Source organism: Acomys minous, assembly GCF_964271855.1.
Source record: "Acomys minous genome assembly, chromosome: 9".
NCBI lineage: Eukaryota > Metazoa > Chordata > Mammalia > Rodentia > Muridae > Acomys > Acomys minous.
In genome coordinates, this window is record NC_140490.1 from 82223379 (window position 1) to 82248384 (window position 25006).

General features: G+C 58.0%; 2 protein-coding genes across 14 annotated transcripts; one reads left to right on the forward strand and one right to left on the reverse strand.

Annotated features, from left to right (window-relative positions):
* Window positions 1–575: 575 nt before the first annotated feature.
* Window positions 576–5477, reverse strand: SIRT6 (sirtuin 6). Of its 2 annotated transcripts, XM_084796534.1 has the most exons (9): window positions 5346–5477; window positions 5041–5239; window positions 4081–4208; window positions 3387–3569; window positions 2670–2729; window positions 2268–2363; window positions 2109–2189; window positions 1387–1510; window positions 576–1304 (listed from the first exon to the last, which is right to left on the reverse strand). In XM_084796534.1, exons 2-9 carry the CDS (start codon window positions 5104–5106, stop codon window positions 1014–1016), a joined length of 1029 nt encoding a protein of 342 aa, XP_084652660.1. In that variant the 5' UTR covers window positions 5107–5239; window positions 5346–5477; the 3' UTR covers window positions 576–1013. The 2 variants fall into 2 exon arrangements, with proteins under 2 accessions (XP_084652660.1, XP_084652659.1); XM_084796533.1 differs by lacking the exons at window positions 5041–5239; window positions 5346–5477 and adding an exon at window positions 4696–4831.
* A 567-nt stretch (window positions 5478–6044) lies between these two features.
* ANKRD24 (ankyrin repeat domain 24) lies at window positions 6045–24796 on the forward strand. Of its 12 annotated transcripts, none has more exons than XM_084796462.1 (23): window positions 6045–6315; window positions 7655–7867; window positions 12341–12427; window positions 12539–12669; window positions 12746–12834; window positions 13364–13428; window positions 14096–14153; window positions 15351–15421; window positions 15571–15677; window positions 15858–16045; window positions 16569–16606; window positions 17133–17213; window positions 17330–17437; window positions 17580–17783; window positions 18128–18172; window positions 18277–18375; window positions 18866–18938; window positions 19191–19309; window positions 19402–20823; window positions 21923–22090; window positions 23487–23621; window positions 23982–24047; window positions 24287–24796. In XM_084796462.1, the coding sequence occupies exons 2-23, from the start codon at window positions 7832–7834 to the stop codon at window positions 24362–24364; spliced, it is 3468 nt and encodes a 1155-aa protein (XP_084652588.1). In that variant the 5' UTR covers window positions 6045–6315; window positions 7655–7831; the 3' UTR covers window positions 24365–24796. The 12 variants fall into 12 exon arrangements, with proteins under 12 accessions (XP_084652588.1, XP_084652589.1, XP_084652594.1 ...); XM_084796463.1 differs by having other exon boundaries at window positions 6045–6263; XM_084796468.1 differs by lacking the exons at window positions 12341–12427; window positions 12539–12669 and adding an exon at window positions 9783–10504.
* Window positions 24797–25006: the final 210 nt, after the last annotated feature.

Genomic DNA, 25006 nt, shown 5'->3' on the forward strand with positions numbered 1-25006 from the left:
ACCCACAACCTGCTCCAGGCAATTATCAGCTGTGGGCATACGCACATCCCACCCTTGGGATTAAAACAAAAAACATATTTATGTAACTGAGTTTACAAAGAAACCAAAACTTCCATTACAGATTTGGTCATGTTGGGGTGGAATGACTTAAAAACAAAACAAAACAACAACAAAAGAGTCCCTCAATCAAACTTCCTTTTTTGGGACAGGGTCTCATGTAGCCTGGGTTGGGTGGGGATTAAGGTGAATAAAGGAGGCTGGGAAAGGCCTCAGGGGGGAAGGTGCTGGCAGCCAGGCCTGGCGACCTACGTTCCAGTCTCTGGAACCGTATGGTAGGAGAGAGCTAACTAACTCCTCCAAGTTGTCCACAGACCTTCACACACACACACACACACACACACACACACACACACACACACACACACACGAAGTAAGTAAAGATAATAACATTTAAAAGAAATGAAAGATCTGTATTTATTGCATTGGGAGCTTCCAAGCCTGGGATCCTCAGCATAGTTGGGTCCCTGGGGGCGGTGCTGGGGCATTGGGAGTGTGTGGGGTGGTGCAGGGGGCAACAGGAGTGTGTGGCTGCTGTTCCCAGCACACCCTGAGTCACAAGTGGGGTGTGGCAGGTGGAGAGACACGTGGATCCCCAGGATTCGGCCTCTTCCACATGTGTGGGACCCACGTGCCCTGAGATTCCCTGGAGACACCTGGACAAAGGACACAGTGCGACTTGGACGGAGGGAGCTATGTTAGGAATGGTAGTTCCCGTCTGCCATCCCTACTACAGTAGGGGCTAAGGCAGGCAGGGAGCTAGCTCTAGGCCAGCCTGGGCTACAGTAGTGAGTTTGAGGCCATCCCGAGGGACTTGGGGAGCCCTGGTCTCAAAATCAGAAAAAGGCTGGGGTGTGGCATGTGCAAACCTGGGCTCAGTCCCCAGGATATAAAAATAACCAAATCCCCAACATGTGTGGTTCCTTCAAGTACCCCTCCCGCCCCACGCACCAGGGTCAGCTGGGGGCAGCCTCAGTCTTCACTCTTTTGGGTGGTCTGTGGGGTACGGGGCTGTTGGGGTTCTCTTGTTTGGGGCTATCGGGCTCTGCCTTATATGAAACGTGCGCCAAGCCATTGAGATGAGTGAGGGCCTCAGTCTTGGGCGCTGCTGGGCGCGGGAGGGGTGGCAGGGCCTTGTCCAGCACGCAGGGCCCATCCCAAGTGGGAATCTCCAGCCCCAGATGTTTCATGAGCCTGCTCATCACCTCGTCCACGTAGCCGTGGATGCGCAGGTCAGCCTGGCGGTCCTGCCAGAGCGACAGACAATCAGGCCTCGGCCGGGGACACAGCAGGGGGAACAGGGGCACAGGGCAGAGCACTGGCACATACGTGTTTTGTGGGCTGCAGGTTGACAATGACCAGACGGCCTCCCCGGCGCTTGGTAGCGAGGGGCAGGTTCCCGCTGGGCCGGATCTGCAGCGAGGTGCCCAGGGTGACGGACAGGTCTGCGGTCCTGAAGCCGGGAGTAGGAAGCAGGGCTCAGGCCCACCCTAGGTTCCAGCCCTCCTGCCTACCCACCAGGCATCGGAAAAAGGTCTGGGAGCAGAGATTCAGTTTCACTTTGAACCACTGTCCAATTTTTAAAAAAATAATGGCAGCCAGGCTGCATGGCACAGGCCTGTTGTCCTAGTTGTTCCACAGGCTGAGGTAGGGGGATCAAAAGTTCCAAGCTTTGAACCAGGTTTGGAAGCCCTTGCTTTGAACACCAGCACACTGGCTCCAGATCCACCTAGGGAGGGGCTGGAGGCGTGGTCAGGGGTGGAGCCCAGCCTAGAATCCCCAGTGAGGGGCTGGGGGCATGGCCAGGGGTGGAGCCCCGCCCCGAATCCCCCAGTGAGGAGCTGGCTCTGCACAGAGGGCTAGTTTAGTGCACACAAGGCTCAGTGTTCGCCCCACTACCATAAAAAAACCTGAAAACAAGAAAGCCTTGTGTCGCAGGTTCTCCTCTCCATCTATCCTGCCCAGGGATGTGGGTGATAGAGGGAACCCCCAGCTGTCCCACCCCTGGTACCTGACCTGTCCATTCCCACCTAAGGAGCGTGGGGTCATACCTGCTGGCCTCATCAGCGAGCATCAGGTCCCGGTCAGGCAACGCATCCTCCCAGTCGAGAATGGTGTCCCTCAGTTCCCCCCTGTGGAAGGTCAGGGAAGGGAGTCACAGGGGGGCCTCACCCCCAAGACAGGTGTAGGGTGTGAGGAAAGTCACTCACCTACAGGCCCGAAGTCCCCGCGCCTTGGCCACGGTGCAGAGCCGGCCCGTGGCCTTGAGGCCCATGGTGCCCACAACTGTGTCTCTCACGTATTGCCTGTACCGGGAGGGAGAGAGTGCGGACAGGCATTTTCTAATATTCTTTCAAGGAACTGGGGGTTATGTAACCAGGTTCAACTGCCGGACAAGACAAACAGCCGAGGGACAGACAGACAGACTGCTCAGTGTGGAAAGTGCTTGGCATATAATCATGGGGCTCTGAGTTAGAGTCCCGGGGGAGCAGGGTTTTGACCCCAGGGCTGGGGAGGCTTACATGGGGGGGAGGGGGAGGAAGGAGAGGCGTGCCCACCCTGGGAAAGCCGGGCGCAGCCCCCCCCCCCAACCTTCACATGCGAACACTCACGTCTTACACTTGGGACATTCCTCGACAAACATGTTTCCGTGGAGCTCTGCCAGCTTGTCCCTGCAGAAGCAGCAGAAAGAAGAGTGAGGGAGGAGCCTTCCGGAATCCAGCGGCTTGGACCGGCTGCTCAGCCTGCCTCCTCCTCCACAAAGCCTTCCGCGGACCTCTCCTTCCTGGAGCCTTTCCTCAGGGGGAGGAGACCCCGCCTCCCAGCGCACCTGTCCCCGTCAGAAGAACTGTGACAGACATAGCTGACCCTATAGCAAACCCACAAACACCTGCTCCCCGCTACACAATTATGTCGGTCAGCTGGGTGTGGTGGCGCACACCTTTAATCCCAGCACTCGGGAGGCGGAGGCCGGCGGATCGCTGTGAGTTCGAGGCCAGCCTGGTCTACAAAGTGAATCCAGGGCAGCCAAGGCTACACAGAGAAACCCTGTCTTAAAACCCCATACCCCGCCCCCAAATCTGTTGGCCGTAGAGTGCCTGCCTAGGACCCCCTCCCCCCAGTGAAGGCATGGGGTATGGCTGGGGGGGGTGGTGGCAGGTGGGTTCCCGCCTAGATCCCCCAGACGCCTAGTGCTGCCCTGCTTTGGGCTCCGAGCCCTTTCCCCTCTTTCCGTGCCTGATATAATGGCCATGAGCTCGGGCACCCTGGTTCCGTGAGGAGGAGGAAGGGGTGCAAATTGAGCCCCATGACGCCCGCTCTCTTCTGACCTGGGGAAGCCGGAGCGCACGTGCAGCCCATCCACGTTCTGGCTGACCAGGAAGCTGAGGAAACCCACGCGTTGCAGCTGCACTAGGGCCATGTGGGTCTTCGAGGGCCGGGCGCTCTCGAAGGTGGTGTCAAACTTGGGGGCCAGGCCACGCTCCTCCATGGTCCACACGCCATGGGGGCCCCTGAGGACAGGAGCAGACCGGAGGGACAGAAACAGGCCACAGAAGTAAAACATTGGTTTTTCTGGTCCGTGGACCCTTCCCGTTAATGCTGACGTCAGCCCACGCTTTGGTGAGGTTGGGCGGTCTCGGTGGCCCCCAGCCCTGCTCTTGGGGGCTGTTCTGGAATCTGTGGGGACATGCTGGCAGTCGGGTAGGGAAGGGCTCTAAAGAGTGGGCGGGAAGTCTTGCTGAAGGAAGCTGAGAGGCTATCCTCGGTCTGGGCGTAAACAAAGGCAGGAGGCTGAGGGTCTGGACAGAGGCTTCATTCCCCAGAATCCTTTGCAGTGGTCACAGGGAGACACTCCATACTATTGAGTCCCTCTGACTCTACAAAAATCCAATGCCCGGCCTGAGCCACACGAAGACTACATTTCCTAGCATCCCTTGCAGCTACCGGGCAAGTGGAGTTAACGGTCCCATAGGCATCAGCAAGAGCCCGGGCCTCAGTTTCCCGGGCTCCTCGTTCACCGACCTGAAGTCGGGGATGCCAGAGGCGGTGCTGATGCCGGCGCCCGTGTGGAAAACCACGCTGGAGGACTGCCACATCAGCCGGGCCAGCTCCCACACCTTGCGCTCTAGCTCCTCTGGGGGGTCGAAGATCTGTGGGGACAGAGGGCGGGAGGGGTCAGCATGTGACCCACAATGGCAGGCTTCCTCCCGTGGGTCGGTGCGCCGTCCACGCGCTGTCCTACCCGCAGGCCTCTCTGCACGTGCTGAGCCTCCTTCCCAGCATGCAGTTCCAGCGGGCTCCCACTCCTCACCAGCTTCAGGCTGTGACCCCCATAACCCCCAGTGACGTCATCCCTGACCCCCGACTTTATATGCCCCCCCCTACCTCCCCCTAAATCAAGATGCAGCCTGACTTGTCTCCAGGCTCCATTAACATAAGACAAGCGGGGCGGTGGTGGCGCACGCCTTTAACACCAGCACTCCGGAGGCAGAGGCAGGAGGATTTCTGTGAGTTCGAGGCCAGCCTGGGCTACAAAGAGAGACACCTTACACACCCCTGTCTCAGAAACAACCAAGACTGACAGCCCCACCGTCCGGGTCCCTCTGACCCGGCCTCAGCGAGGAGAGCCAGGCTTACAGGGGTGGGGTGCAGGGGTGCCCCCCCAGGAGGGGCTGCAGCTTCCGGTCCCGCAGTCCCCCCGACAAGCCCACCTGGTCGCTTCCCCACAACCCCCATTGCACCAACGCGCTTGCTCCCCGGCCTGGCGTTTGGGTCTCGTCCCTATCAGACCCTCACTGCTTGGCCGACCCGGATCCCTCTGTCACCCTGGATAAGCAGGGGCGTCACTTCCCGCCCCCTCTTTCCGAGGAAGTCCCTCCCATTGTCTAGACTTTGTGCTTCTTGCTGCTCCCACAATGCCCCGCTCTGCCTGGCCGCTCCCCGTCTGGGGTCTTACGGCGACCCGTACACCGCGGCCCTCACCTCGGGCAGCCCGCACTTGCCCTTATCCGCGTATGGCGACAGGCCCGCTGCATAATTCACCGACATCGTCGCTAGTGCCACCGCGCGGGAACAATAAAGTTTCCCTTGTTGAGGCCGCTTCCGCCGGAAGTGGGGAGGGATGGCCGAGAAAGAGGAGCCGCCTTCTTTAAAGACCTGAGGGGTGGGTGGGTGGGGAGGTCTGGGGAGAAAGTAAGGGAAAAGAGCGTTCTCTCCAGAGCGCATGCGCCACACTGACGCCGCGGGCGCCATCTTTAGTGCGGGCAGAGACTACCCCGCTGACTTACGTGGGTTTCCTAGGCCTGGGTGCGGGGGTGTCTGGGGACCAGAGCCGGAAAGTTGATGAGGCCACTCGCAGGAGCCGAAGCAGGAGGATTGCAAGTCCCAGGCCAGCGTAGCCGTGTAGCGAGACCCTGTTTCAAAAAAGAGACAAAAAACCAGCAGCAAAACGCAGAAACAAACCAACCCCCTCTAGGGCTGTCACACAGTGGACAGAGCCCCGCCCCGCGTGCTTACTGCACTGGTGGGAGGGGACAGCAAGTTCGAAGCCACTCCAGGCTGGATGAGACCCTAGTCTTCGGGTTTCAGCTGTGTGACCGTCAGCCAGTGTCTGCCCTTCTCTGGGCCACGGGATAGAATTGAGTGGGAAACTGGGGTCCTCTGGCAGAGAAAAGACTTCCAGGCCTCCTGCCAACATTCTCCCCCCCCCCCCCAGTTAGTTTCTGAGGTGCACCTCCTGGGATGGCACAGAACAGAGCATCAGGGTCAGGTCCCCAGAACGGAGCTACACAGAGGTGCCCAGAGATGCAGGGAGAGAGAGAGAGGTGGACAGGGGAGACTGGGACCCATGGCCGTCTAGAGACTCGGAGGCACCATCCTGACCCTGTGCCTGGTGGTGGTCACAGACACAGGACTATCGTGATAGTGACTGGGGAAAGCACGGGTGAGGGGCAGCACGTGACTACAGGAAGCTCCTGAATCTCACCCCCCCCCCGTGGGGACCCCCAGAAAGGCTTCCAAGAGGCAGGAGCGCACAGGCCAGTGAGAGAGACCGTCTAGGGGCTGCCCACCTGAGCGTGCTGGCCAACAGCAGCTCGTCTCCTCCCTTGGCTCATCCCGTCCCCCCCCCCCTGGGGCAGGCGCCACCCCCAAACCTGATCAGGTGTCACCCCGACTGTGCTGCTGGCAGCTCGCAGTTGGAGCGGGTAACCAGAGAGGCTGCGGTGGACGCTGGGCTCCGGCCTGGAGTCGCCTGAGGTAGGGGGTTGAGGGCGAGGGAGACCAAGGCAGATGCTGCCCTGGGTCTGGAGGAAGAGGAGGCCTGGGTGCTGGTGTTGTGCCGCGGGGTGCTTCCTGCGACACCCGAACACATCCACCTGTGTACTCGTGAAGGGCACACACATCCCAACCGCTCCTCGAGGCCCTGGCGCAGTGCGCTGCCTCCCCCCTGAACCACTGTGGGAACCCACGGGCCGCTGGACCTGTGCTTTCGTCACCTCTTTCAGGAGGGAGACCCCTAAACCCACAGGCTTTCTCCGCCTTCATGCCACATTCCCTCCCGACTCACAACATGTGGACGACTCAGTGGGTGTCCTGTTACCCATCCTTGGGTGTGATTGAAGTTTATAGTGTGGGGTGAGAATGAACAGTCACACGGGTTAGTGGAGGAGGTGGCATCGGTGGGTGGATGGATGGATGGATGGATGGATGGGTGGATGGGTGGATGGATGGGTGGATGGATGGGTGGATGGATGGATGGGTGGATGGATGGATGGATGGATGGATGGATGGGTGGGTGGATGGATGGGTGGGTGGATGGATGGGTGGATGGGTGGTGGATGGATGGGTGGATGGATGGGTGGATGGATGGATGGGTGGATGGATGGGTGGATGGATGGATGGATGGGTGGATGGATGGGTGGGTGGATGGATGGATGGATGGGTGGATGGATGGATGGGTGGATGGATGGGTGGATGGATGGATGGATGGGTGGATGGATGGGTGGATGGATGGATGGATGGGTGGATGGATGGATGGGTGGATGGATGGGTGGATGGATGGATGGGTGGATGGATGGGTGGATGGATGGATGGATGGGTGGATGGATGGATGGGTGGATGGATGGATGGGTGGATGGATGGATGGATGGGTGGATGGATAGATGGGTGGATGGATGGGTGGATGGGTGGATGGATGGATGGGCGTGTGGGTGTGTGGATCTGCCCTGAATAGATTGCTCTAGCTTACCAAGATTAGTGACAGTTGTGACAGTGACAGTTGTGACTAGGCTTTCTTGTAAGAGGCTGATTGTGCCCTGTCTCCTCCTCTGTAGCTCCATCGACTAAGAAGCCAGGTTAGAGGTGGAGGAAGAGACCCAGGAGGGGAGAAGGCAGGATGCTCCAGTTAGAGAGAGGCAACACTGATCAGCACATGGGGTTTTATGATTGAGAATTCCACAGAGACGTGTGAGTGGGTGCACACACACCAGCCTGCAGAGCGATGTGAGCTGCTTCCTGTCGTCAGCCCTGCTTTGGGGTGCCGTTGTGAGTACTCATAGCTGGCCAGCCATGGAAGAATTATCTCCTCCTTTTACAGTTGACGACAGGTTCCTCAGAGAGGGCAAGCAACGTGCCCCAGAGCACACAGCGGACCGGAAAGCAGATCTGCCCAGGTCTTGTTGTGCAGGACTGCGCAGCTGACCACTGGCACACGGGATCCCTAACCCACCCACGCATTCCTGAAGAGACAGGACAAGAGCCCCCAGGCAGCGTGATGAAGACACTCCGGGCACGGTTCAAGAAGACAGAGGTGAGTCTGCAGGCCTGGGGGAGCCCACCGCTCTCGCCTCCCGTTCGACCCCCCCACTGCAGCTCAGAACCTGTAGGCCCATGGCTCCGCCTTCACGTTCCACCATCTTCTTGTTGCGTCCTTTGCCCCCAGCTGCCCCCGCGGTGTCGTGGTCCAAGCGTGCACGTGGGTCCACTGACTCCCACTGACGGCCCAGGTCTGCTCTCCCTCCCCCACTCCGGGTCACAGTGGTCACCATGGCCTCCTCCCCTCCCCCAGGGATGGAAGCTGGGTCTTTGCACATGCTGACAAGGTGTCCCCGAGATGCTCCCCAGCTCTCCATGCCACTGCATCCATTCTATTTCCTCCAAATTCAGTGATTCCAGGACTCCAGAGCGATTCCCAAGTTTTCTGCGCTGTGAGCCCTGGTCTCACGATCACGGATTCTTCAAGGAATAGACTTATATTGTCTGCATTTGACTTACATTGTTGCATTTTTTTGATTCTTTTTGAGACAGGGTTTCTTTGAGTAGCCTTGGCTGTCCTGCAGACTCACTTTGTAGACCAGGCTGGCCTTGACCTTACAGCGATCCACCTGCCTCTGCCTCCCAGGTGCTGGGATTAAAGACATGTGCCACCTGGCTTAAAAGTATATAATTTCTTATTTAATATGTGTTAAAGTGTTGCCAGTGTCTGTGCTTGTGGATGCAGTACCAACAGCGGCCAGCAGGGGGCTCTGATCCACATGCAATTGGAGTCACAGGTGGTTGTGCGCCCACCTTGTTGGTGCTGGGAACCTAACCCGAGACTGTGAGGAAGCAGCCCGTGCTCTAACAGCTGAGCCATCTCTCTCGAGTTTGATTTCCAGAACCCACAGGGCAGAAGGAGAAAAATGATTTCATAACGTTGTCCCCTGGCCTCTGCCTCCATGCATGTGTGCACGCATACGCATACACACAAATGTAATTTCTAAATTAAGAAATAATATTTTTTTTGAAAAGTTGAATTAGGCTAGCTGTGATGGCTAAAGTGTATAATCCTAGCACTCGGGAGGCAGAGGCAAGCGGAGCTCTGTGTTAGAGGCTAGCCTGGTCTACAGAGTGAGTTCTGGGACAGACAGGGCTACACAGAGAAACCCTATCTCGAAAAAGATCCATCTATTTAAAGAGATTAATTAGTTCAAAATCTTGCAGCTCATCCCTAGCAAGAGACACCTAGCTTAGGACGCGGGTGTTTCTGTGAGGCACTGAAGGGGCAGCGAGGTGGGGAGGGGCGGGGACGCTGGCGCTGGGCCAGCCTGGGCAGCAGATGGGAGCTCTAGATTCCCCATTCCTGCTGCACAAGCCTGCGCCCCCCACCCCAACGCTCCCCAGCCCCACCCCCGCGCCCCCCCTCCGCCGCCCGCCTTTCTCGGGTTTCCCCACAGCAGGCAGGGTGAAGCTGGCTTTTGTCCTGTAACCCCTAGGGAAGAAAGCAAACACCACGGCTGCCTGGAAGCCTCCATGATGCCCTGGGGCCCTGGGTCTCCTCCTGCGGTGGCCAAGCGCCAGGCCTCATCCCAGCAAATGTTAGCTTAGCTTCCGGTTCTCACGCTGTCCTCTGAGACTCTAGCAGGAGCGAAGTAGGCTGTGGGCCTCAGTTTCCCTTGAATGCAACGGGAATTATCTTATTAGGGGCGCCCTTGCCGGCTGGTCTTCGGATCTTATTTGAGAAAAATCCCCCCCCCAGGGCAATGGCGGAGCCTTGTAAAGATTCCAAGGTGGTAACCGTGTATCCCTGGCCTTGAACTCACAATCCTTCCACCTCAGCCTCCAGAGTGCTGGGACCACAGGCTGGACTGGCTGGGAGCATTTCCACTCCCTCCCTCCCTCTCTCTCCCTCTCTCCTCCTCTTCCTCCTTCCTTCCTTTTTTTCTTTCTTTCTCTCTTTCTTACAGAGTTTCTCTGTGGCCTTGGCTGGGAACTCACAGAGAGCCTCCTGCCTCTGTCTCTCGAATTCTGGGATTTAGGATGTGCAGCACCACACCTGGCTCAGTATTCTCTTTTTAAAAAGTTGGTGTGTGCGTGCGTGTGTGCCCGTGTGCGCGCGTGTGTGCATGTGTGCAAGGTGACTAAGTGAGCTCCTCACTTCACCGCAAGTTCTGCCTCTCTGGGAATTCCCATCCCACAGCTCCTGGCATGTGTCACTGTCCCCAAAGAAGCTTCTAAAGTGCCAACTACATGCGCAGAAGCCGCAGAGCCGGAAAGGCATCCATCACTCACTCACTAATGCTGAACAGGGTGGCAACACGGTGCCAACTACCCTGCCCTCCGTGCAGAGTGTCAAGCCGTGGCCCAGGGATGCCTCCGTGGGTCGGCTGTGCAGGGCTCTAACTGCAGCCAAGGTGGGGGAAGTGCTCACAGACCCTGGAGACAGGACCGCGGGCTGCACCTCTCTGTCTTCAGTCAAGGTCTAGTGATGTCTGGTTCCCGCCATCTGGCCCGGGAGCTGTGCGCAGGTCCCTTGAGTGACGAGCAGCCTTTTATTGTATGCTCAGTGTGTGCCAGGCCTGTGCAGGGAGGCGCGTCCTGCGCAGGCTCAGCTTGGCCCTCCAGAGCTGTGTCCCGCAAGTCTATGACAAACCCACTGCGCACGTGAGGAGGGCAGGGGCCCCAGCAGGTGAGGTCTAGGTCAGTCCCAGAGGTGGATTGTGGCAGGCCCGGGGTTAAAGCTCTGGGTGTCTTGACAGCCACTGGACAGGGGGGGGGGGGGAGGCACGGGGGTGGGAGTGAATGAGTGAGAGGATGCGTGAGTGCGTGAAGGAATGAGTGAGCCAATGCATCTGCCAAAGAAAAGCCGGGTGAGGAAATTAGTGAGTGAACGGGTGAGTGGAAACATTAGCACGTGCGTGAATGAGTGTTGGAGGGCATGAACGTGTGCAAGGATGGGTGAAGGTAAGGATGGACGGATGAAGATGACGGGCCACCTGCCAGGGACGAACTTGAGGTGAGGAGCTGGCGGCTGACACCCGATGGGGACCACGCGGGAGGAGCGGGGGATGAGGGGTGGGGGGATGGGGGGCGGGGGGGGGCGGGCGGAGCCTGAAGGTAGTGTGGGGATGCGGTAGGGGTGGGCAGTGGGGGTGTGTGGTGGGGAGAGCGGGTTACACGTGGGAGGGAGGACCTGGAACAAGGAATGGATGTGGGCGGGGCCTGTGCCTGGGGAATCGGTTGGGATGGGGGGGGGTGGAAGATGTTGAGCCTTAGGGAGAGGTGGGAGGGGCCTGGTGTGCCAGAGGCTGAGGGCGGGGCCCCGAGTGTGGGGGGGGAGGGGTGTAGTGGGCGTGGTCTGCTCGGGGCCCGCCCTCCTCCCATTCGCCATGAAGCAGCTGTGCCTGTGTGCAGCTGCCTCCTTCGCGGTAGGCGTTTGGGTCCTTCTGCGACTTCCCCTGATTCCTGGGAAGATGCTCAGCGGGGGCGGGGACGGGGGGGGGCGGGGGCGAGGCACCTGCTGGGAGGGCGGCGCCGTGGGGAGTGTGTGCGGGCGCAGGGTCTGCAGAGCACTGCGGGATGCAGGTCGTAGAGGACACTTTAGATAGTGACTTGGGAACAGTCCGTGCTCCTGGGCGGGGAGCGCTAGCGGGCGATGGCAGAGCTTTGGCAGAGCAGTTGTGAGGGACAGGGAGGCGAGGTCCTGGGGTCAGTGGGCCCTGGAGGAAGGTTTGGAAAAGGCCGGTCATCCCAGAATTTGGAGGCTGAGGCAGGGGGATCTTTAATTTGAGTCACATAGTGACACCCTGTCTCAAAAAACTAAAAGAAAGTAAAATACATAATTGTGAGTGAGGAGCTTGGTTCAGTGGGCAGAGTTTAGCACCCACCGAGCCTTGGCTTCCACCCCCAGCACTTCCTAAAGCAGGTGTGATGGTCCACCTCTGTTATTCTAGCCCTGCGTAGGAGGAGGCCGGAGGATCAGGAATTCAAGGTCACCCTTGACTCACAGGGAGGTCAACCTGGGCTACATGAGACTCAAAAACAAAACAAACAAAGAAGCCGGGCGTGGTGGCACACGCCTGTTAATCCCAGCACTCAGGAGGCAGAGGCAGGAGGATCTCTGTGAGTTCGAGGCCAGCCTGGTCTACAAAGCGAGTCCAGGACAACCAAGGCTACACAGAGAAACCGTGTCTCGAAAAACCAAAACCAAAACCAAAAACAAACAAAGAAAAAAACCAGAGCTAGGGCATTGGGGACCTCGCCTTTAATCCCAGCACTTTGTGGGTAGAGGCAGGTCTATTTCTTGAGTTTCAGGCTAGCCTGGTCTACAAAAGAGAGATGCTGCTTTTTTTTTTTTTTGTAAAGGTAGGACACTGGCTTTGGATTAAGGCGCACTGAGGGCAGGTGGTTTGAGGGTTGGTATTTGGAAACCACCCTGGTGGTGGGCCTGGAGACACATGCTGGGGGATGCAGGTTTCAGAGACGCTGTCTCGAAGCCCCCAGCCCAGGACCACCTACCCCACAGCTCCGGCTCAGCCCCACTGACCTCGGCTCCTGCCCGCCCTGTGGCCCGTGCCCTATCCCGAAACCCGCAGCCAGAGGCAGGCGCCAGGCAAGTGCCCAGGGGTGGGTGGGGGAGAGCCCGGAGCAACTGCCCCTGTTCCTTGTGGGGAGGGGACAGTGACCCACTCAGTCCCTCGCATTTCTGGGTGTGCCACCGCAGGGCCAAGACTGGGGCAAAAGTGACCAGCGCCTGCTCCAGGCTGTGGAGAATAACGATGTGGCCAGAGTGGCCTCCTTGATTGCCCATAAGGGGTTGGTGCCCACAAAACTGGACCCTGAGGGCAAGTCTGCGTGAGTGTCCAAGCCCTGGGGGCTGGGGTGGCTTTGAACACTCTTCTGGGACTGACCCCTGGACTCATGTCTCTAGGTTTCACTTGGCTGCCATGAAGGGCGCAGAGGGCTGTCTGGAGGTGATGCTGGCTCAAGGTGCTGACGTCATGAGCACGGATGGAGCAGGTACCTTCAGACACACCCCTGGGTGGACCGCAGGGTTGTTATCAGCTGTCCAGAGCAGGGACCACAGGTCAGAATGTAGGATCTCACTGTCCTTGCCCGGCTGCCGCTCAGTAGGTCAGTTGGACAGTTTCCAAACATGAGGGAAGTCCTGAGGTCCGTCCTCCCCACCTGTCATCCCTGCCCTTGTGAGGAGGCACGAGGATCCAGAGTTCAGGGTGATCTTCAACTACTAACGAACTGGAGGCTAACCTGGGCTCTATGAGACTGCATCAAAAATAAAAATAAAATACAACCTTCAATCGCAGTGCCCAGGTGTCAGAGGCCGGCTGATGCCTGTGAGTTCCAGACCCGTCTTACGACACTGTCTCAAAAACAAAGAAAGACAGCAAACAAACAAACACAGCAATAGAACGGTCTATGAGAACAGAATGGTTTTGAGACGCAGCTGTGTGTGGAAGTTCAGGCTCGGGAGGCAGCTGCTCACAGCTGGAGGACACTGCCCTCCTCTTTTTTTTTTTTTCCCTCTCAGGTTACAATGCGCTTCACCTGGCAGCCAAGTATGGGCACCCTGAATGCCTGAAGCAGCTTTTGGAGGTCCTGATGCCCACCCATCTATCCTCTGCCCACATGGAAATCCAGCTACTCCCTGACTACTCCCCCAGACCCCAGCCCTCCCCCATTTGTTACTGTCATCAGAGAAGGGTCACCTGGAGGGGCTGGAACTTGGATTCTCAGGGAAGGGAGGTGGGGGAAGGGAGAAAAGGAACCCGAGGGGCTGGTGAGTCAGCTCAGTGGTTAGAGCACTGGCGGCTCTTGGCCGGGACCAGGATTTGATTCCCAGCGCCTTCATGGTGCCTCACAACCATCTGTAACCTCAGTTCCAGGCGATCTGGTGCCCCTGTCTGGTTATCTCAGGCACTGCACTCATACATACACACAATTTAAACTAGATCTTAAAATAGATCTTTAAAAAACGACTCTCTGGGTCAGTGAGAGATGTCTCAGCAGGGAGAAGCATTTGTCCCGAGCCTGATGATCCAGTTTTGTTCCCTGGGAACCACATGGAAGGGAAGAACATGTTACCTTCCCCTCTGCGAAACATGCTGTGCCCCGTGTGGGCATGCACACACACAGGAACGAAGGCAGCAGGGATTTAAAGAAACAAGCCTGAGATAACAGCAGAGCCCAAGGGAGCAGGGGAGGACTGGAGAAGTCAGTCATTCGGGAAGTAACGATGACATCACCTTTCACTCTTCCTCAGGCGTCCTGCGTGGTGGACATTGAAGACAGCAGTGGGTGGACAGCCCTGCACCATGCAGGTGGGTACAGCCAGGCCTTCCCGAATTCAGGGAAGGCTCTCTGCCAGGGGTCAACATCCCCAGTCCCTCACTGGGGGGTTCTAGGTTTACTTTGGGGGTGTCAGTCACTAAATCCCGGTGTGGTGTCAATGCCCAGAGGCACCCTAGGTGATTTTTAAAAATTAAATTGCATTTATTCATTTATTGTGGGGGTAGGGACATTCATGTCATGGCGTTTTTGTGGCAGTCGGAAGACAAGTTTCAGGAGTTGGTTTTCTCTCCCACCAGATGGATCTTGGAAAGTGAACGCAGGTTATTCGACAGCAAGCATCTTTACCAACTGAGCTGTCTTTCTGATCCAGTTCTTTTTCTTTCTTTCTTTCTTTTTTTTTTAAAAGTTGTTTTGGTTTGATTTTAAATTCTTGTTTTGTTTGTTTGTTTTTTGAGACAAGATCTCTCTGTGTTAGCCTTGGCTGTCTTGGATTCACTTTGTAGACCAGGCTGGCCTCGAACTCACAGCGGTCTGCCTGCTTCTGTCTCCTGAGTGCAGAGATTAAAGGCGTGCCCCACCACGCCCAGCTTAAACTTATTTATTTATTTATTTATTTTTTTTCGAGACAGGGTTTCTCTGTGTAGCCTTGGCTGTCCTAGACTCACTTTGTAGACCAGGCTGGCCTCGAACTCACAGCGATCCACCTGCCTCTGCCTCCCGAGTGCTGGGATCAAAGGTGTGTGCCACCATGCCCGGCTCTTGATTTTTAAATTCTTGTAAGAAATACGTTTTAAATTCTTTTATGTGTGTGAGCATATTTTGCTTGCATGCATGGCTGTGTTCCACGTAAGTGCCTGGTGCCATCAGAGGCCAGAAGGGGACATCGGGTCCCCTGGAACTGGAGTGACAGAGAGTTGTGAGCTGTCATGTGGCTCCCTGTGGGAGCAGCCCGTGCTCTGGCTCTAACCACTGAGCCTTCGCTCCAGCTCTGAGGTTTTAGTTGAGGCGTGGTCTCACCCCATAGCCCAGGCTGGCCCTGAACATGCAGCCCACCTCCAGCCTAGGCCTCCCAGCTGCTGGGATGACCGGTGTTAGCTGTCATGCCGGACTGCGAGTTCCAGGCCGGCCTTGGCTACAGACTGAGACTCTGTCTCAGCAATAAACACCATGGTGTTCCGGCCTGGCAGCTGCCTCTCCCACACACTCTTCTCTCTTGTCTTTCCCAGCGGCTGGTGGTTGTCTGTCCTGCTCGAAGCTGCTCTGTTCCTTTAAGGCACATATGAACCCCCGGGACCGGGTAAGCTGCTGGGATCTCATGGTGGGGGGGCTGTAACAATGTATCTGTGGTAGGTTCCTACCACGGGGCATCATCCCAGTCATTGACTGCAAAGTGGGGGAGAGACTCTAGGACAGCCATCACTCATGCCATGTCATCCTCCCTACCAGTCGGGCGCCACGCCCCTCATCATAGCGGCTCAGATGTGTCACACAGATCTGTGCCGCCTCCTCCTACAGCAGGGGGCTGCCATAAATGACCAGGACCTGCAAGGCAGGTGAGCACCTCCTCCCCTCCTGACCTTCCCCGTCATATGCTGTGTGACTTGGGGCAAGTATGTGGACCTCTCCGAGCTGGTGACTTAGTTGCCTTTTCTTCCTGGCCTGGGTGAGGAGATGGGTGTGGAGGGGGGGTTGGCCGACCCCTCTGCCTCCTCAGCAGCCTCTCTACCCCACAGGACAGCCTTGATGTTGGCGTGTGAGGGGGCCAGCCCCGAGACCGTTGAAGTACTCCTGCGGGGTGGAGCCCAGCTGGGTATCACCGATGCACTGGGCCAGGATGCCACTCACTACGGAGCCCTGACGGGGGACAAACTCATCTTGCAGCTTCTACAGGAGTCTGCACAGCGCCCTTCACCTCCCAGCGGTGTGCAAGCCCTGTCCCCGCTACCCTGGGCGGTTTCTAGTCATTCCCTTGATTGCTTGTCATTGAGGTACCCCAATCTACTGAGTCTGAACATTTTCATGTTTCCCCTGCTCAGGGCACTTTCAAGGAGCCCCATTGGTCGGAGGGTCCACTGTGATTTTTTTTTTTGGGTCGCCCTGAGTATAGAGACTTTTGTGTAAAAGGTGGCAGCCTCCCCTCGCCTCCCAACCCGGAAGCTCCACTGCCCTCAAGTCTCTGGGAGTTTCAAGGCTTTCCCTACCCAGGATACCACCCATGTAGGGTGCCTGACTCAGAGGCTGAGTTTTGTGGTGCACAGCTATTAGATCTGAGTTTGAGCTAGCCTGGGCTACAGAGTGAGGCAGACTCCCAGGCTGAACAAGAACAAACCCACTAATGCTTGGGAAGCTGCGAGAGCCGTCTGAGTACCCTGGGCTGGCCAGGGGCCTTCCTGGAGCCGAGAGCGCAGGGCTGGTTCCTGACCGCGCCTCCCCTCTCTCCCCAGCCTCTTTAGAGGATGACTCTGGAGAGGCCTCGTCTCAGGTAGGAATCCAGACGGTGTGACCGTGACAGCCCCCCTGCCCTGTGCACACACCCACTGCGCCCTGCCTTAAAGGAAGGGACAGACCCGCATGTACAGCAGTTCCATTACAGCTCTCTCTGGAGAGAATTCCACTGCAGTGGTGGTCACGTGAATACCAGCAGCAGTCCTTCACACTGGCGGCCGTGGGGCCGGGCTGGGTGACAGGGGACAGGGGTCGTTAAGGGCTGATTCAGGCACAGGAAGAGGCCGGCCTGGCCACTTTCCACTCCCCTGTGTGCCCCCCCTATCCCCCCGCCCCCTGTCCCCCTTCTGTATCTTAGGCTTCACAGGGAATGGATAGGGCTGGGGAAAGGGTACACAGCCAGTGGTGGGGTCTGGGTTGAGTGGGGAGGGCACAGGGTCCATCACAGTTTACGGGAAGCCGGGCAGCTGGGGCTGCTGACGGCTGGGGGCTGGTCACATTGCAACTCCTGTGTCGATCCTGGGTTGGGCCTTTTGTCCTGCCTCCCCCTGTGCCCACACCAGAACTCAGTGTCCAGCCATGAGAAGCGAGGGGCTCCCAAGAAGAGGAAGGCACCCCAGCCTCCGGCCAGCACACCTGTTCCTGTGAGAGATGTGGGGGGGTGTAGCCTGGGGGTAGGGTGGGGCTCCACTTCACACAGAGGGACGTGCAGCCCTAGAGACCTCACCTAAAGTGCTGCCCCCTGGTGGGGAGGTGACAGGACGATCGGGATGCTTATGAGGAGATTGTGCGCCTGAGGCAAGAGAGAGGCCGACTCCTGCAGAAGATCAGGGGCCTGGAACAGCACAAGGAACGGAGGCGGAGGGAGGTTAGGAGGCTGCACGCCTGAGGTCTGGGTGGGGGAGCCATTCTCCGGGAAACTATACCACCTACCTTCCTGTCCATCCTTCTCCCTCTCTTCCCCACTCTCCCTTTGCTCCTGACACTCGGCCACCTCACTGGCCTTCCAGCGGTCCAGGCTTCCGTCCTGCCCCAGGGCCTTTGCCTCTGCCGTTTGCTGTACAGATCTGCTGTCCCTCCAGCTGCCCCCAAGGCTCCCCTCCTCATATCCTCTGCTTTTTACCGACCTGTTTCTCCCCTGCCCACCTTACTTAAAAATCGTACCCTGGTCTTCAGCTTCTTTCACCGCCCCCATAGTGTTCTACCACTCAAAGGTACCCCCACGAGGGCAGGCCCAGGCTTGGCGGGGGGTGGGGGGTGGGGGGGGCAGGGGGGGCGGGACGACCGAGCGCAGAGTGGATGAGTACCGGATGAATGACTGGCCCACGGCGAGGAGTGAATGCACGATTGAGTGGGCCTGGAACAGGATCTGCTACGGAGCAGGCCCTGGGCCAAAGCGCCTCGAGTGAAAAGAACAGAATGGGGTCTGGCGCACGGCGTGGATGTTCAGCGTGGCGCACAGTAGGCGCTCAGTGTACGTGGAGGATAGAGACCTGGCTGCCAGACACACTAGGTGTCACATGGCTGTCCAGCCAGCCCCAACTGCTTCTCCCCGCAGCCCTTGGAGGCAGAGGCCAGTTCAGTGCACAGCCTGGAGAGACAGGTAGGTGGGGGGGGGGGGGGAGGGCACAGCCAGCGTGGTCCTTGGATCCCAGAGTCCAGAATCCTCAGGTCCAGGGTCCTGAGGTGTCGACCTCATCTCTGCAGGTGCAGGAGCTGCAACAGCTGCTAGCGGAGAAGCAGGAGGAGAAGGAGAGCCTGGGCCGGGAGGTAGAGAGCCTGCAGAGCCGCCTGTCCCTGCTGGAGGTAGGTGGGCCCAGGAGGAGTCTCAGAAGGAGGAGCCTAAGGGGTTAGGGTGCTGCTGTGGGGGCGGGGCAAGAGGCTGGGTGAGTTAGAGCCTGGGGTGGGGATAGAGGTGTAGGGAAAAGTCTGAGGCCCTGGAGAGGGCAGGGACAGGGACACGGTCAGAGTGTGGTGCCAGTGCTGGGAGCAGCAAGGCGCTAGGTCACTGCATAGGGCTGGGATGGGGAAACGAGACCAGGCTGGCCTCGAACTCACAGAGGTCTGCTTGCCTCTGCCTCCCCGAGTGCTGGGATCACAGGCTTGCGCCACCACGCCCAGTTAGGAGGTGGAAGGGCATTTTGGATGCTCAGTGAATTCAGCCACAGCCAGCTGGGAGCCTCCACAGTGTTGTGTAGATATACGGACCTCACAGTTCCTTGTCAGTTTGGGAGGTAACGGGGCGGGGGGTGCCGAGGGGTAGGACTTGAAGGTCAACTTTTTACCCCACCCCTAGAATGAGAGAGAAAACACCAGCTACGACATAGCTACCCTGCAGGATGAGGAGGGTGAGATGCCGGACTTTCCAGGTGAGTTTTCACCACCTCCATCACACCCTCACTGCTGCCCACCTGGGATTCTGATGACTGAGTGGATCAGAGACACGACCATAGCCTCCTGTGGAGGTGGAGTGTGATGCCAGAAGGGTGGCACGTGTACTGAGTGCCCCCCCTACCTGCCTGAGGCAACGCTAGGTCCCCCCACTGAGTGGCTCCTGACCGTTGCCCTGATGGTGTGTGTGTGTCCCCAGCCTGACTCAGGGCTCTTCCCGACCCTGTCAGGAGCTGATGCACTGCTGTCAAAGAATCTGAGTCCATCAGCTGAGGAGATAGTGGCCTCCCTACAGGAGCAGGTGGCTCAGCTCACCAGGCAGAACCAGGAGCTGCTCGAGAAAGTCCAGGTGGGGAAACTGAGGCAGTGGGCAGCTCTGGGGACCTCAGGGTGGGCAGGGACCTCGGTAAGGCTTCCTCTAGCGCCCTCCCCCCCTCCCAGATCCTTGAGGAGTTTGAGAAGGACGAGGCCCAGATGGCAGAAGACGGTCAGCCCGAGGTTGTCCCCCTGGTCTTGTATGACTCCTTGCGGGCGGAGCTTGAGCAGCTCCGGAGGCAGCACGCAGAGGCGATGGAGGCACTGCGGCAGAAGCAGCAGCCACAGCAGCAGCGGGAGCCGGACAGGGCCCAGGGAGGAGAAGAGACACCACAGAAGGAAAGCAAGGACAAGGGGGTCACCATCCAGAATGGACACAGTGTCCCGGGGCTCAACGGCACCACGTATCCAGAACCCACAGCAAATGGAATGGAACCCCACACAGGCGCCTCCGTGGGCATCGGGAACAGCGACGCCGGGGCTTCAGAAGCGGCACCCACAGAGCCCGAGGCTGCAGCTTCACAGGCCACGGGGAAAGATGGAGCGGCAACCGAGGCCGTGGACACTAGAGCCACTGTGGCTGAGGCCCTAGATGTGAAAGCTGTAGGCGACAACCCTGAAAGTGAGCCGGTGGCGGCGGAAGCCACTGGAGGGAAAGATAATGTGGGACTGAAGGCGGACAGAGAGGATGTGGTGCAGCCAGGGCTCACAGGACCAGGGAGTGGGCAGGACATGGAGGCCCCGGGAGTGCGGGATATGGCAGTTCAGGCCACAGGAGTAGAGGCCACGGCAGTGAAGACCACGGGAGTGCAGGCCACAGTGGCGGAGGTCATAGGAGTTAAGGTCACAGGGGTGCAGGCCACAGCAACGGAATCCACTGGAATCATGGCCATCACCCTGGAGGCCACAGGAGCTGAGGCCACGGAGGGGGCAGAAAGCCCAGGAGCACAGGCCACGGAGGCAAACGCCACCGGAGCGCAGGCCACAGCCATGGAGGCCACGGGCACACAGGGCGGTGTGACAGAGGCCACGGAAGCCGAGGCCACCGGCACGGAGGGGCCCCTCGCTGCTGCGGTCCTGCACCCAGGGGCGGCGGCGGCGGCACTGCAGACCGAGCTGGAGACCCGGATCCGCGGCCTGGAGGAGGCGCTGCGCCGGCGGGAGCGCGAGGCGGCGGCCGAGCTGGAGGCCGCCCGGGGTCGGTTTGCGGAGGCCGAGGCGGAGGCGGAGGAGGCGGCGCGGGGACGCAGCCGCGAGCTGGAGGCGCTTCGGGAACTGCTGGCCACGGCCACAGCCACGGGCGAGCGCGCACGCGCGGAAGCGGCGGAGCTGCGCCGGGCGCTGGCCGCCTCCGAGGCGCGGGTGGCGGAGCTGATCTCCGCGCAGGACGCGGCCCGCGAGGAGCTGGAGCGCGTGCGCGGGGCGTCGGTGCCCGCGGACGAGCACGAGCACGCTCTCGGGGCGCTGCGCGACCAGGTGACCCGGCTGCAGGCGCAGCTCGCCGAGCTGGCGCGCAGGCACGAGAGGACGAGCGCAGAGGTGTTCCAGGTGAGCGCCCGCGCCGGGGCTGCCCTCGCCGCGCTGGATGTAGTTCCGCGTGGGCGGGCGCGTGCGTCCGCGTGCCCGTTCTGTGCGCACACCGAGCAGCGCCCTCGAGGCCAGGAGAGGGCGTCCGAGTCACGGAAACGTGGATTTACAGACGTGAGCCGCCGCGTGGATGCTGGAAACCGAACCGACGTCTTCTGCAAGAGCAGACAGTGCTCTAACCCCCTTCCCCGTCTCTCCAGCCCCTAGCATTTCTATTTAGATTTAAATTGTTATTCTTTTCTATGTGTGTGCACACAGACGGTATGTTGGGAAAGCCTGTGGGACGCAGTCCTCTCTTTCCACCACGTCCTGAGGACCAAACCAGGGCTGTCAGGCTTGAGTGCAAGCGCCTGTACCCGGTGAAGCATTGCCTAAGCCCTGGTCGTTTTCCTCTTTTGTATTTATTTATTTTTGTTTTTTGCATTTTGTTTTGTTTTGGTTTTATAACAGGCTGTTGGGTTCCAGGCTGACCTCGAACGCATGACCTTCTTACCTCTACCTCCCAATTAGAGGGATGGCAGGGGTCCCCACTAAGACCTGTTTACCCAGAGGTCTGGTGCATGCTGGGCCAGCTCTCTACCCACTGAGTCCCATTGAGAACATTGATAGAGCTGACTTGGTGATGCGCAGCTGCACACCAAGGCCCTGCCTCAACAAAACAAAAAGCAAACGAACAAACGCCCTTACAAGGGATTGTGTGAGTGTGTGTGTTTTGAGACAGAGTCTCTCTGAGTACCTGGGCTGGCCTTGGATTCACACTGTAGCCCTTGAACTCCTGAGTCCCCTGCCTCAGCTCCCTGAGTACCTGGCTCACACAGGCTTGCCCCACCAAGTGAGGAGGCCAGGGCATAGAGCAGCCTAACTACCTGCCCAGGGACACACAGCCAGCAGCCAGTGGTTCTTGACAGGACCAGAATGCTCCTAGGGTCGGGTGGGACTCTAGTGCCTTCCCTGAGTGGGACCGGCATCAGCTCAGCATGTAAGGGTGGCATGAGCCCCAGGATCCAAGCCTCTTTGGTGTCTAAGTGTCCCGAGAGTCACTTGTGGGCTTGGGCCACAGGTGCAGCGTGAGGCTTTGTTTATGAAGAGCGAGAGACACGCAGCCGAGGCCCAGCTGGCCACGGCCGAGCAGCAGCTCCGCGGGCTTCGTACAGAGGCCGAGAGGGCGCGCCAGGCCCAGAGCCGAGCCCAAGAGGCCCTGGACAAGGCCAAGGAGAAGGACAAGAAGGTGGGTTCCCTCCTTGCTCGTTGTTGGCGCCCGCTGAGCAGAGATTACCTACCGGCTGGGAAGGTCTTTTGTGAATTCAGCCCGTTTATCACATGGGAAACTGAGTCACAGAGAAGGAAGAAAATCTCAGCTAGAGCCACTCTGGGTGTGGATGCTCCAGCTGGCTATCGTCTCCATGGTAACAGATGTCCAGCCCTTTCTGCTCTCCCCAACTGTCCCCGTTGGGAGTAACAAGCGCAGGGAGGTGATGTCACTCACACAAGGTCGCACAGTCAATACACGGATCATAAGCCAGGATTTGGACCCAAGTTTCACATCTGTACATTAAGATTTTTAAAATTACTTGTACTTATTTCTGTTGGGGTGGGGGCATGCGTGGGTGGAGGTCAGAGGATTCGTGCCTGAATTCGTCTTTCTCCTTCGACCACGTGGCTCCCGGAGATTAGACCGAGGGAGAGAGACAGGCTTAGTAGCACGTGAGCCTTCTCACTAGTCCCCAGTTGTGTCTTTTTGTGTGTGCCCTTTGTGTGCATGTGCATGTGTGGAGGTTACAGGTCAACCTTGGGCCCCCCCATAAAACGGGATAAAAATCCTAATTTGGGTTTATATGTTACCGGGCATGTTCAGACAGTTCCTGAGTCTAGTTTTTCCTGAGGGGTGCCAACACTGACCCTAAGATCAGGGGAGGCAGGGTGTTTATTTTATTTTATTTTTATTTTTTAAAGATTTATTTATTATTATGTATACAATGGTCTGTCCGCATGTACACCTGCAGGCCAGAAGAGAGCATCAGATTTCATTATAGATAATTGTGAGCCACCATGTGGTTGCTGGGAATTGAACTCAGGACCTCTGGAAGAGCAGTCAGCGCTCTTAACCTCTGAGCCATTTCTCCAGCCCCTATTTTTTATTTTTTATTTTTATGAAGGACAAAAAAAAAACAAAAAAAACAAAAAAAACAAAAAACCCCAAAAACCAAAAACCAAAAAACAAAAAACCAAACCCAACAAAACAAACAATCCCCCAAAACAAAACAAACCCTCAGTATTTACTGCACTGTGGGCCACACAGTGTGTGGTTCCTGTTTGCTGTGAGCAGACAGGATCATGTCAGGATAAAACCTTGTTGATAAATGTCACACTGTATTTGGAATCCCTTCAAGGGTCACAAAATAGATTTTTGTAAAAAAAATGATTTTCTTCTCTCCAAACATTTAAACATGTGAGAAATGTTTTCAGCCCTGGGCTGTACAAGTTCAAGTTTGAGGTCAGCTCAGCTTTTAGCCTGAAACAGTGACCCTGTACCAAGCTGCCCAGGAAAAGCTGCAGAGGCCCCCTGGTTTCTGCCTGCCTCAGAGTGGCCGCTCACGGGGCCCCCTCCCCCGTACCCATCCCAGATCACAGATCTGTCCAAAGAAGTCTTCGCGCTGAAGGAGGCTCTGAAGGCGCAGCAGGCGGCCCCAGCCAGCTCCAGGGAGGAGGAGGAGGAGGCCCTGCGCAGCCAGGTGACGGCCCTGCAGCAGCAGATGGAGGTACTGGCTGTGTGTGGCAAGGGAGGGATGTTGGGAGTCACAGACAGACAGACAGACAGACAGACAGAGCAGAGGCAGGGTACAGGTGGGGCGGCCGGCAGGATGCAGGCTGGGCAGGGGACTTCACAGCCACCAGCAGCTGAGCCTGGGGTGTTGAAGACTTAGGCTGTGTCTCACTGTGGGTGGCCTCCCTTCCCCTCTCCTTCCAAATCCCCTTTGATGCTCCCCTCCCCTTCTTGGTCCCTTCCCCCCTCCACCCCTGTCATTTGAGGCAGGGTCTCCTGTGGCCCAGTGGACCTCAAACTCACTATGTAGACCAGGATGACCTTGAACCTCTGATCCCCTCCCCTGTGCCCACAGGAGGAGGCCCGGGAGCATGGCGCTGTGGTGGCTTTATACCGAACCCATCTCCTGTATGCCATTCAGGTGAGTCCCCTGCCTCCTGCCTCCATCCCAGGGTGCCCACCCGGCTTCACCACTCCTCTGCCACTGCCTGGGCCTCAGCTTCTCCAGTTCAGAGCCAACCTGGGGCTTCTGGGAACATGCCTGTGCTGGGACCTACCTCATGGAGCATCGACTTGCAATGGGGCTGGCGGGGGGAGGGGAGGACACCCAGCAGGTGCAGCAGGGTGTGACTCGGCCTCTGTCCCCTCCCACCTCACCAGGGACAGATGGACGAGGACGTACAGTGCATTCTCAGCCAGATCCTGCAGATGCAGCGGCTGCAGGCGCAGGGACGCTGAGGACAGAGCTCAGCTGTTCAGTCTTTATTTGTCACCTCTGCAAGCTGATGCCACAGACACCAGCATCCTCAGACCCCAGGGGGACGAGCAGGACTGGACACACAGTGGGAGACCAGCCTGGGGCCTTATTAGCAAAACGTGCCCAGCTCACCCGTCAGCCCACAGCTCCCTTACACTCAGATCCTCTTATGCCCATCACTACCCACATGATGTGTTCTGACTTCCGTTATGCCACTTACATCACAAACGACCACCCAGGTATACAAGCTCAGAGGAGGAGAGAGAGAGAGAGAGAGAGAGAGAGAGAGAGAGAGAGAGAGAGAGAGGGAGCGCAGTGTGGCACACTGGGTGAGGGCATGCTTTGGGCAGGGGGACTCAGTTTGAACTTCTGGATCCATTAACACAATTATGCAATAAATATGAATGCAATGCAGTTTTTTAAGTTGTGCCTCAGGTGTGGAGACCCCACCTAGAACCCCCAGGAAGGGATGGGGGTGCGGTCAGTGGTGGAGCCGTGTGACCACTCTGGAGGTGATGGGATCTGGCACAGTGGCATTGATAATTAAGGCTGACTGGACTCTCATGCCATAACCAGCTTTATTCAGAGCCCCAGGCTGTCTGTGCTCTGAGTTTTAAGAAAGG

Coding starts and splice junctions, on each gene's coding strand:
- SIRT6 (XM_084796533.1), bottom strand. CDS start 4,794: ATGGGGGTTGTGGGGAAGCGACCAGGTGGGCTTGTCGGGGGGACTGCG. Junction 3,570..4,080: donor TCTGGCATCCCCGACTTCAG/GTCGGTGAACGA, acceptor TCCTGTCCTCAG/GGGCCCCCATGGCGTGTGGA. Junction 2,190..2,267: donor CGGGGACTTCGGGCCTGTAG/GTGAGTGACTTT, acceptor GACCTTCCACAG/GGGGGAACTGAGGGACACCA.
- ANKRD24 (XM_084796458.1), top strand. CDS start 11,205: ATGAAGCAGCTGTGCCTGTGTGCAGCTGCCTCCTTCGCG. Junction 17,438..17,579: donor AGGAACGGAGGCGGAGGGAG/GTTAGGAGGCTG, acceptor CTGGCCTTCCAG/CGGTCCAGGCTTCCGTCCTG. Junction 19,310..19,401: donor AGCTGCTCGAGAAAGTCCAG/GTGGGGAAACTG, acceptor CCCCCCTCCCAG/ATCCTTGAGGAGTTTGAGAA.